Source organism: Gallinula chloropus, assembly GCF_964237585.1.
Source record: "Gallinula chloropus genome assembly, chromosome: 16".
In the NCBI taxonomy this organism is placed as follows: Eukaryota; Metazoa; Chordata; class Aves; order Gruiformes; family Rallidae; genus Gallinula; species Gallinula chloropus.
Window position 1 is genome coordinate 1,900,612 of NC_140101.1, and position 12,128 is coordinate 1,912,739.

A 12,128-nucleotide genomic window follows, 5' to 3' on the forward strand; every position below is an offset into this window, starting at 1 on the left:
CAGGATGCTTCTCATTTTGTGTTGTGTTTGTTTGCTGCAGAGCGGGTTCTGGCACCCGCCGGGCGCCCGCCAGCCCTCCCGTGTAGGTAGTGAGGTCATTTTTCCATGTATTCCCCCCTTTTCCCAGGCTGTATATGGAAAGACAATGAAGCGCCTCGCTGGCGTTCAACGGGAACACGTCGCCAGCCCCCAAAGTGGTCCCCGTTTTATTAGGGCTTCGCCTGCAACGACAACAACACCACCAACACCACCACCACCACCAAAAAAAAAATGAGTGAGTCAGGATTTAGTCCTTGTTAACACTAATGTGAATTTAATTTAGGAGAAGCTTGAAAATTAATGTCATTTGTTAAATATCCATTTCCCCTAAAAGGCAATTCTTTGCCAACAACAACAACAACAACAAAAAAATACCCCTCTTCTTCTTCTATTCATTGGTGTTGGGTTTGGGGTGGGTTTTTTTAAACAGCCTTTTTTGGTGATATCAGCCTGGTTTAAATCACTCAGCGTTCAAGGAACGGATGCCACCGGGGTTTTAGGCAACAGATTGTCGTTTCTCCTTTTCAAATTGAACAGAACAAAACAAAAAAACCCACCCTAATACTGTAAATCATAAAGAGATTCACAGGAGGGGGATGAAGCTCCAGCAAAACACCAGTGGCTCTGAGCAGGGTCCAGCCGGGCATGGCAATGGCTCGGCAAGACTCACCAGCTGCTGGAGCTGGGAAAGAGCTGGGGAGGGTTGGAAGTAGAAGGGCTTTGGCACAGGGGGTTTTCTTCCAGCTCCCAGGACTGGAGGGAAGGCACCAGAGGACTTAGGCTCTGGTTTTGGGGGTTCAGCAGGAAAATGGGGCGAGCCCTGGGGACCACGCACGGATGCGCTGGCAGAACAATAACCACACCAAAGCTCGTTTCGAAGGAGGATATCACATGTTTTATTATATTTCAATCTGAGAACAGCTGCTTTTCCTGCAGAGCACATCTCTGGGTGGCTCAATGCCGGGGGTTGGGGGGGGGGGTTGGCCACCAGCATCCCATCCCGGTGCTGCCGGAGCCGCCGTCCAGCGCTTGAGCTGAGCCGCGCTCACGGAGCCCCGAGGTGGCTGGTGGGGCGGGCGGGCGGCAGCCTGGAGATTAATCCATTTGCCAGGTTGTCAAAACATTAATCAACGGATCCTGAAATCTGGAAATGGTTGGGACAACATGTATTTGCGGAAAATATGTGTTCACACAACAAGCACCACAAGATGGGAACAATTATATGAAGATGTTTTAATAATTAACCAGTATAAAACAGTTTGCTCTCCATACAGTTCTAGACAATAAAAGTGTTTGCAGTCATATTTTTCTTTTGTACAAAATTCCAGTCAATTGTTCCACAATATTTACATTGTCATTCCCTTTTCACAAAATATCTCCTTCCCTCCCTCCCCCTTTTTCTTTTTCTTTAAAAAAAAAAAAAAAATCCAGCTTTGCTACATAAATGCTTTAGATCTCATGGATACCCCTTGGTTTATTTTTTAAAAGTCTAATAAAAAAAACAACCCCAACAACCCAAAAGACATTAAATACCATTTTATATATAAAAAAATGCTTAGTAAAAATATAGTTTTGTTGCCCAATTAAAATATATTGCTGAGAATACAGTAAAAACTGTCCTAAAGCCAACCCCTAATGGGCACCGATTCTTTAACGGTCCCGGCAAAGTCTTCCTAAAAATTTCCCCCCACCCTCCCCACCCCCAGCAAGTTCGCCTGCCCTTGGGTTAAATAGTGGGGGCAGGTTGCTTGGGCTCGTCCTGGTGGTGGTTGTTTCAGGCAGGATTTACTGGAATTGGCTTAAGAATGCCCCTTTGAGCTGGAGGGAGCTACAGCTATGCCCTGCCGAGGGCTGGAGCGGGGAGCGCGGCAGGCAGGGTAGTGCTTGGGAAAGGCAGCTATCTGTGTTATATAGTTATACGGTATAAAGGTGAGTTCAGCATGTTTTCTCTCTCTAAAAAAAACCCCAAAAAAGACCAAAATAAAATAAAATTTAAAAAAAAAAAACCCCAACCAAACGAAAGAAAGCGATGCATTTAATGAGATACTCTAAATATGATGGAGCTCGTGGTTAAAGGAGGATGGCTTTTTTGGCTTTCTTAGGGGAGAGGCGATGCTTCTCCCACTGAGGCGTTGGATGGCAGGGCCAACCTAACCGGTGATGCAGGGGCTATAGTAAACAGCACTGCTGGCATCGGACAGGGCGGATATCAAGCTGCTCTCCTCGCAGGAGATGCTCCTAGGAGTCACTTTGGACAGGGAGACATGGTAAGGGAGTCCCGAGGCTTCGGGACGAGTCCTGCTCATGTTCAAATACTGGTCAAACTCATTGCGGTCAACGTCTGTCCACAGCTCGGTTTGGTTCAAGTGATCCACGCTCTCCATGTGGTGGGCTTCGGGTGGGGGGGAGAGCTGGCCCAGGTGGGCGGAAAGCCCGTTCTGAGTTCCCGAGCACATCTGGTTGTAGTATATGCTGGAGGGATGGGGAGTCCTCATGGTGTCGGCCAAGTGCGACGGGGTCTGCGCGTAGGGCACCGCCACGTCCCGCCCCATGCACTTCTCCTGGGGAAACTCCATCTGGTGATGGTGGTGGTAGCCGCGAAAGGGCATCATGTTGCAGTCATCCTGCATGTGCGGAGGGAAAAACGCCGGCTCGGTCTGTTCCAAGACATCCAAGGGAGACATCTCAGGAGTTGGCAAGCCATAGTTTTCAATATCCGACCCCATGGAGTGGAGTTCTCTGAAGTGGTTAAGTGGGGGAGGCTGGGGGTGGCCCGGCTGGCTGCCGCCATGGTGACTCATGCTGAAGTTGTCACTGCAGGGCTGGGAAAGGTTATGCAGTAGGATATTGGGTTCCATCCTCTTGATTTTCTTGGCTTGCTTCTTTCTCCTTGGGCGGTACTTGTAGTTGGGGTGATCCTGGAGGTGCTGGATTCGCAGCCTCTCTGCCTCTTCCACAAAGGGACGCTTGTCGCTGGCGCTCAGCGCTTTCCATGACTGGCCTGGAAGGTGAAAATAAAGCTCTGTGACACCGGCTCGGCCACCTGGCACTAGCAGGGGCACCTGGGGCAGGGTCACCCTTGGGGTAGGAAAGGGGTCCCTTGGTTGTTTCGGCACCTGAGTGGGGTGCTGGTGCTGGCACGAGGAGGGGCTGGAGGATGGGAGCTCAAGCAGGGCTGTCCCAGCAGGCTCCAGCTGTGTCCAGCACTTCAGTGCAATGTGAGAATCGGGGTGAAAAGCCTCAGAGGGGACACAGGAACCCCTTTGCCAGGGCAGGGGATTCTGCCTCCTGCTGCCCTTCAGCACAGCCCGGTCCCTGGGATGCTTGCTTCCCTGCACCCTACATCCACACCCCTGCTCCAATGCAGCCCCAGTCGCCCATCCCCGAACCCTGCACCCCACAGCCCCATAATCATGAACCCCATGTCCCCACACCCCACAGCCCCGTGTCTCCGCATCCTGCTGTCCCGTCTGGCATATCCTGCTTCCCATAGTCCTGCATCCTGCGACTCCATCTACCCATATCCTGCTTCCCGTGTTCCCATATCCCGCATCCTACTGTCATGTATCCCGCATCCTGCAGCCCTGGATTCCCATATCCTGCATCCCCGCAGCTGTGCACCCCACAGCCTGGTACCTCTGCATCCTGCAGCCCTGTTTCCTTGCGTACATGTAGCTCTGCATCCTCACACACCACAGCCCTGTATTCCCACATCCTCTATTGCCATATCCCACAGCACTCGATCCCGCAACCCTGCATCCTTGCAGCCTGCAGCCAGCATCCCTTGGTGCCATATCCTTCCAGCTTGCATCCCTCAGCCCTCTAACCTTGCAGCCCACAGCCCTGCTCCCTATCCCACAGCACACTGTCCCTGTATCCTCTAGCTCCCTGATCTTGTGACTGAGCTCCCGCAGCCCCCTGTCCTCACAGCCTGCATCCCACAGTCCTGTACCCTTGCAGTCTGTCTAGCACAGACCTTGCATCCCATATCCCACTGCCTCATATCCTTGCAGCATTCATCCTACACCCCCTTACCCTTGCAGCGCACACCCCAATGCGCTGTATCCCTTCATCCTGCACTCCTGGCCCTGTATCCCTGCATCCCAATACCCCGCACCACTGCAGCCCACATCCCCAGCCATGCACCCCTACATTCTGCTGCCCCGTGCCCCCTCAGCTCCATATCCCTGCGTCCTGCTGCCCTATACTCTTGCAGCCTGCATCCCCAGCCCCATAACCCCACATCCCCCACATCCCCACCCCTGTATCCCCACATCCCTGCACCCCCCAGCTCGGCACCCCTGCCTCCTCAGCCCTCTAACCCCCCACATCCCACAGCCCCGCGCTCTCGCAGCCCGCATCCCCAACCCGCTCCCCCTCATCCTCATCCCCAGCCTCGCTCCCCCTCATCCCCAGCCCCAGCCCCGCACCCCTCCTCCCGCAGCCCGTCCCGCTCACCCAGCATCTTGCTGAGCACGGCGTTGTGCAGGTCGGGGTTCTGCTGAGCCAGCCGCTTGCGCTCATCCTTCGCCCAGACCATGAAGGCGTTCATGGGCCGGCGGATGCGGGAGTCCTCGCCGGCCTTGCCCTCGGCGCGGCCGGCCGGGGGGCTGTATCCATAGCCCGGCTCGGGGCTGGGCGTGCGGCTGGGGGCCGCGCCGGGGGCCGCGCCGCCGGGGCCCGCGCCGCCGGGGCCGGGGCCGAAGGCGAAGCCGGGCTCGGGGCTGGGCGTGCGGCTGGCGGGGGAGGCGGCTCCCGGGGGGCGCGGGAAGGCGAGCCCGGGCTCAGCGGCCGGCACGGCGGCGGTGACCCATGAACAGTCGCCCCGGGGTTGCGATATCTCCTCTCGGCAGTAGTTAGACTCAGATATATTCATTCCAGCTGGACAGCACTTTGTGTCCGACCCGACCGGGTGCCGGAGAGAGAACCGGGTCCCGCCTCGTCCCACCGGGTCCAGCAGCCTCCGAGCAGCAAGCTCCGCCGCTCGCCTCCTTCGCCTGCGCTTCGGGGGGATTTGGGGTCGGCTTGCTTTGTTTTGGTTTCTTTTCTTTTCTTGTCTTGGGGTTGTTGGTTTTTTTTTTTTTCCTTCTTTTATTTTTTTCCCCCTTTTCCCCCCCAGAAAAAAAAAACTTTTGGGATGATGTTGGGCTGGAAGGGGCAAAATATAGCCGGGCTGGACCAATCAGCGGGGCGGAGGGGAGGAGGACGAGAGGGAGAGGAGGAGGAGGAGGAGGAGGAGATGGAGATGATGAGGGGGAGGAGGAGGAGGAGGAGGAAGGGGGGCGTCCCCAGGCACCAGCAGGAAGAGCCACCCGAGAAGGGCCGGGCTGGGACCGCTGTGGACGCTGCTGCCCAGTTCTCTCCCTTCCAAGGAGGAGGGTTATTATTCTTTTTGTTTTGTTTTCCTCTTTCTTTTCTCTCTTTTCTTTCTCTATTTCCTTTCTTTCCTTCCTTCTTTTCTTCCATTTCCTCCTTTTCTTCGCCAGCCTCCTTTCAGGCTCCTTGCGCCCTGCCCGTCCCTCCTGCGGTCCCGAGGCAGGGAAGTGTTTAGATTTGCCTGCCAGGCTGCCTGTTTGCAGGCGGACAGGGATGCTTGGGGATTTACGTTTATTTTTCTTATGACTTATTTCTTGTGTGTGTTTTGGCCAGCGTTCCCCAGCTGGGGTCGGGAGCAGCCCTGGGGTGAAGGCAGGGGTGAGCCCTTTCCCCCCAGCAATTTTCTGGTGGGAATTCCAGTGCCAGGGGGAGAAACTGCTCCTTGCTTTTAAGCGCTGTTCACATGAAAAGCAATGTGTTTCCAGCCTGCCAGCCTAGGGACTGTGGAGGAATGGTGGGGTTACCAGCAGCTGGGGGATCGTGGCTAAACCCTGCCTCCCGAGCTGTGCTGCTGGGGCTGGCGTGTCCGTGCCGCTGCCATACATGCCGTGGGGATGCTGCCATCCCCATGGCACGCTGCTGTTGGCTGACATGGAGAAGCAGCACATCCCCTGCCACCAGGTCACTGCTCTGCTTGCTTGGTTGCTGTCCAGCTGAGATTTGCAGTGCCAAGCATCAGGCTAGGTGGTCTGAAGGTCCTTCCTGCCCTTGGCATGGAGGAGTTAGGAACTGCAGGACCTGTTTGCAAGCAAGGAGATCTGCTTGAACACTGTCCCTGCTCACTGACACCCCCTCTCCCAGGCTACTGGGTTGCCCCAGCTCTGGGTATCTGTCCCCAAGCCCCCTTTGTGTCCGAGACCCCAGCCTGAAATGTGAACCTCCACATCAGGAGGACTTGGGGCACCGAGTTGCGCAAGAATCCAGCTCCCAGCCTCCTCGCAGCGGTGGGGTGTTGCATGCCATGGTTTCTGTGTGTCTGGAAGTGATTTGAAAGAGCCGATCTGCTGTTAACCCTAAACAAAACAAAGGCCCTAAAAAAATTAAATAAATAATAATAAAAAAAAGTCTGGTCTCATTCTTCAGTCGCTAGCCAGGAGCTACAGAGCTCTGGGGCTAGATTGCCTTCACGTTCCTGGAGCTTCTTATTAATATTTTGCAAGAGCAAATCAGCACCCGTCCGTGGGAGAGCCTGTACAGCTGTGAGGAGCCTCTTCTCTGCTCTCCCCCACCCTGCCCTGGCCGTACAGCTGAGGAAGGTGCTGGAGCATCGCCCTGCCAGAAGCGCAGCCGTGTGCTGCTGTCTGGAGCGGAGCCCCCACACTGCTGGAGGCTTCGGCTCTTTGTCCCTGCCCTGGGAGCAGCAAGGTGGGTGCTGGTGGGGGGAGAGCTGGGATCCCCAGCCCGGGGCTGTTTGTGGGGTGAAGCGAGCAGCCTCCGGGGCAGTCAGACTGGGCAGCCACTGGGAACAGCCCAGGCACATCCCCCGCTGCTGATCCTGGCCCTTCTCCCAGGCTTCGGCCAAGCACGCGGCACTTTCCCTGTCCGCATCCACCCCTTGACCTCCCACATGGCTCCAGCAGCAGCCCTGGTCTCCAGGCAGGCTTGGGGCTGGCTGGGACCTGCGGTTGGACCTAATGCCACCAGTTGGCATCTGGGATGTGGTAGGGATGAGCTGCAGCAGGGTGGGAGAGGGAGAAGCTGGTTTTTTCCCAGGCTGTGAAAAGCGAGGATAAACCCTTCTTGCAGGGAAGGCAGATGCAGAGCCTGCCACCCTCACTCTGTGCGACTGCTCCAAGGCTGGACCTCCTCTGACTGGGATGGCAGCGGGGTCATGATGCTTTCCTTATGCAGGGGAAGACCCCTGCCTCATCCCACTGCCTCGGCCTCCTGCTGCCATGAAGGACCCAACCTCCTGCAGCTGCTGCCCACCTTGAAAAGCGACCAAAGGTGGTCCCCAGCACCCTTGGGGACACAGCTGTGCGGTGATGGGCACCCAACGGCTCTGGGATAAAAGCCCTGCCTGCACACAGGGCTGGGAGCAGGACTGGAAATGGGAATGGTGCTGTGGTCCCTGTTGCACCCTCTCCCCATGGAGCAATGCCCGGTGCTTTGAGCCTGGAGCACGAACACGGTGCAGACCCTTGTGGTGCATTTACCATCAGTGCCACGTGCTGGTGTGGGGATGGGGGGGCGGGGGAAAGAGCCAGGGAGAGTGGTGGAGAGGGAAAGAAAGGGCAGAGCTGCTTGAGGGGGAAAGAAGGAGAGCGCAAAGCAGGGAGAGAGGGGCAGGAGGGCTGTGAGGGGGATGGACCAGCACGTAAAGCACCCCGAAATGCCTGAACTGGCTCAAGATGGGTATGAGTGGGCTGTGCTGCCTGGCTGCATGGGCAACACCTCACCACTTTGCTCCCCATCCCCATCACCAGTATCCACCCTGGGGAGTGAGAACACCCTCACCCAGCCAGGGCGTGGGGAAAAAGCACCCAGGGTCTGTGCTGGGATCAGTTTTCCAGAGGGACACACACACACACACACAAAACCCTGCAGCACAACCCCTCCTCTTGCCCCGCTGCCCCAGGGGATGCAGGTACGTAGCACCCAGCCCTGGCAACCCCCCATGCCCAGCTCCTCACTGGCCGTGCGCGGGGAGGAAGCGCTGGACATCCCTGGGCAGAGATAAGATCGGCGCGCGCCAGCTGGGTGACCTCTCCCTCTCCAGGCCTGGCGTCGGGCGAGCTGGACCCCAGCCCACAGGACTCAGGGTTTATTTTCTCTTTATTTTTCTCCCCTCCCCAGTTTTATTGGGCTGGCAGCTCACCGCCCCCACCCCGGCCCCCGGTTTCCCTTCCTAAGCATCCCACGCAGCCCAGCACCACACCTAGCAGAGGAAGCGTGGCGGGGACGGCAGCCTCCGCTCCCCAGCACAAAGGCATTTTCCCTCCCTGCCCCCAGCCTGCGCCTCTTGCTGCTGGTTATTCCTCCCAGCCAGGTCCAACACCGAGCTCCCACCCGCCTAAAAATAGACCCAGCACCACCTGGACCATCCCAAAGGGGTCTTGGGGATCTGGGGGCTTGAGGGGTGATGGTGGGGATGGCAAGAAGGTAAGAGTGAGCATTGCTGGCTGAGCCCGATGGTTATCTCTGCTGCTGATGGCTGTGGGTGGGTGCAGGAGCCCCAGGTTGGGCTGGGGGCTGTGCAACCGAATTCCAATGATTTAACCCCAAAATCTGCACACAGGATACAGAGGTGGTGGGTGGGTGCTGGCAGGGCCCCCATGGCACAGCAGCAGCAAAGCCCCAAACCTTGATGGGGAAATTGCTTTTTATTCTCATTTTGCAGAGGGTGCAAAGCACCAGGGGCATGGGGGGGGCTTTCAGTGGGGCAGGGGCATGATCCATCCCCGGAGCTGGGTGCAGCCTCCTGTGGTGACCGTCACCTTCCTCACTGACTCACATGAACCAGGCTGGATGTGTTCATGCCACTAATGAATTAATCACCGTGCAATTACCGCTGTGGGGCTGGGGCTGTGGTGTGTCAGAATGGATGAATGAGATTTTTTCACGGGAAGAGATTGCTTATTAATTACAACTAATGAAGTCTTGAGGTCAGACCACATTGGTACCCAGAGCGGGTACCCAGAGTGGGTACCAGTACCCGCACTGGTACCCAGAGCGGTGTGGCCAGGTAGGATGGACACGACCCACGCCCACACCTGCTCCTTCTTCCCAAAGCAGATGCCCCTTTTCCAGGGGTAGCCAAGGGGAACAGGAGACCTGCCCAGGGCTGCTGAGTGGCACCGTGGGACGCCAGGCTGGCGGCTCCCGTGGCGTCCCGAGAGGTGCCCCCGCGCCGTCGGGTCTCAGAGGCTCCCCCGGGGCCGGGGCCGCTGCAGCCTTGGTGGAACAAAGGCTTCCCGAAGAAAGGCGCTTCCTGGAGAGCAAAGGACTCCGGGCCAGGGCTGTGTGTGAGTCCTGCCGAGAGGCTGAAGTCATCTGCTGGGAAATGCTTCACGTTTCCCCGGAGCCACCCTTTTTCCAGGGCCCAGCTCAGCGCCCGGTTTCCTCGTGGACAAATAGTTCAGTGGGTCAGGCGGAGCTGGCAAACGCCGAGCGAGTTGGCCGGGGGCTGCCGGGCGCCGGGAGGTGCGATACGGCAGCTGTGTTAGGAGCATCCTGGCAGCGGCCACATGCCTGTGCAAAGGTGACATGTCCCCCACTTCCCCAGGTGGGGGTTGGACTCTTTCCCACCAGACTTGGGGTGGCAGGTGGGGAATGGATGGTCACGGTCAGCCCCAGGCCGGGGAAGGGCTGCCTCAGCTCTTTTCTGTTCATTTTGCTCCTTTTCCTTGCTGCTGGCTCCATCTGACAAGTGAAGGGCACTGGGGACGTGGGAGATGGGTGCCCTGTGGCTCTCTGCTCCTGGAGCATCCCACTGCCACCCTGCCCCGCTGTCACCCACTCCAGCAGGTCCCCGATGGCTGCGGGGTTGAGCTGGCAGCACCGTGCTTGGTTGAGCTCAGCAATCAGGCACCTCATCTGAGGAAGCAGAGAAAGTTGTCTTTCTTGGTCAGCACTTTCCAATAACCAGAGGCCAGCCTTGTTTATACAGGATCATAACTGGAACCAGGACAGCAACGCCCATTGTGTGAGCAGCAGAACCCACAGCTCACCCCAAAAAGCTGTCACCCCACGCAGGGCCACCCCCCACAGCCCCCTGGGCAGCGGCCAAAGCCTTTGGTCCTCACTGGGGCTGTCCTGCCTTCCCTTTCACTGCCTTTACCCTTCCAAAGCCCCTTCTTCCACAGTCCTGGCTCTCTGGTGATGCTCCCACACTTCCAGCCACGTTCACTCCCCAACCCACTCCCCCCGGAAACCCAGCCCCCCGCCCCAAACGTGAGCAAAGCGGCTGCAAATCCCACCCAGGGTGCTTATAGCTGGGCTGAGGCCGGGCGAACTCCAGCACAAGGAGGGATGAGCGTGCTGGGGCGTGCGGGGCGGGCGCGCTGGGGGCACGCGTGTGCGCGCTGGCTGGAGTCGCTCGCCGGCAGCTGACTGCGGCAGCGGTGGGTTGACTTGAGCACTCAGTTCCCATCATGGAGAGAGCCCAGGCTTTTAGGAAGGAAAGTCTTACACTTCTACCAACTATTCCAAGACTCCCATAAACACATTTTTGGTTCGGCGTTAATGAATTACCTCAATGCAGAGCGGCTCCTGCCAGATACATGAACGCAGAGTGTGGAAAAGCCGCCGAGAAGCAGATTTGGCTGCCGTTCAGCTGCTCCGATCGGCGCGATTCCTCTTCTCCATCATAGCAAGAAAAATGCTCTCTGCCTGTGGCACGGCGTCCTCCCAGGAACAGGCAGCTGGCCGACAGTTGGGCTGAGCAGAGCCTGGGCACGCCGGGGTTATTCGCTGCTTCCATCACTCCAGTTGGCAGAGGATGCTGCTCGCTGGTGTCTGCGCAGGAGACGCGGCCAAGAGCTGGGATCCTGCTCTTCCTGCGTGCCCAGGCTCGCTGCTCCAGGCTGCCTGACCTCCTTCATGGGTGCTGGGGAAAGGAAGATGGAAATGAGGAGGATTTTTGAGGTCTGGGGTTTTTGGGGAGGTGGGTTGGGGCTGCTCAGCTGTGGCCCTGCAGCCACACGTGCCCATGAGCGCCACGGCTGGGTGCAGCAGCAGACCCTCACCCGTGGCCTCTGTTTCCCTCCAGCAGCAACAGCCCTGCCACGCTGGGGGCTGCCAAGGGGCCATGTGCCCCCAAGGAAAGCACAGCCCCTTTTGCAGAAGCTTTTCTCTCCAGGGCTCTGCTCTCCTGTCCCCAACCTTTGCACCCCGCTGAGTGTTTGATCACCCCCTTGCTCTGTGAGCATCATTTGACTGCATGTCCCATGGAGAAATGGGCTTGTGCTGCACCACGGGTGAGGATGCCACTTTCAAGCAGGGGAGAGGAGGGGAATTAAGGAAGGCAGCACAGCCATCACACCTCTGCTGCTCTGTGTCTCAGTCCTCAGGAGCTTGGCAGCAAGAGTTGAGCTGGTTATTGCCTCTCTGCTCCCTAAAATGAAACTCCAGCAGGATGCAAGCAGGGAAAAGGGGGAGCCCTGTGCACCCCTGCACCTACTGAGTGCTGTGGCAGGCAGCAGGAGGGTCTCCTGTCCTCTCCCTCACCGGGAGAGCTGATGCAGCAGCGCAGGATGTCTCCATCTGGGAAAGGTTTGCTGTTCTCAAGAGCTGCTGCAGCTCCTGACATGTTTTAACTTAGCACAAGGCATTACCTCACCGGGCTGCCGCAGATGGCAGATGGCTGCTGGCTGCGCCGGGCTCCCCTCTCCCCTCTCCTCTCTCCCTGCTTCGTCTGCAACCCCTGAACCCAGTGCCTTCTGCTTGGCTCTTCCACACACCGGCTGGTTTGCTCACAGGGTCCTGTGGAGGCTGTTGCCTGTTTCTGAGCATCACCCCAGCCAGGACTGGAGGAAGAGGAGCCCTTTGCAGCACCCCTGGAAGAAGAGGAGTCCTTAGCAGCATCCCTGGAGGAAGGAGAGCCCTTTGCAGCACCCCTGGACATAACAACCTTTGCCAAACCTTGCAGTCTACCTCCTTGCACGTTGGGGTTCGTGGCCACCTCTGTGCTTCACCAAGGCTTCCACCATGCAGTGGAAAAGATGAGGATGTTGCTGAGAGTAACCTCACCTTGGCATAGGCAGGGAAACCCT

General features: G+C 57.7%; 1 protein-coding gene across 1 annotated transcript; it reads right to left on the reverse strand.

Annotated features, from left to right (window-relative positions):
* Positions 1-1,802: 1,802 nt before the first annotated feature.
* Positions 1,803-5,152, reverse strand: SOX18 (SRY-box transcription factor 18). The gene is made up of 2 exons (XM_084271576.1): positions 4,498-5,152; positions 1,803-3,040 (listed from the first exon to the last, which is right to left on the reverse strand). Exons 1-2 carry the CDS (start codon positions 4,913-4,915, stop codon positions 2,190-2,192), a joined length of 1,269 nt encoding a protein of 422 aa, XP_084127702.1. The 5' UTR covers positions 4,916-5,152; the 3' UTR covers positions 1,803-2,189.
* Between the last annotated feature and the right edge of the window lie 6,976 nt (positions 5,153-12,128).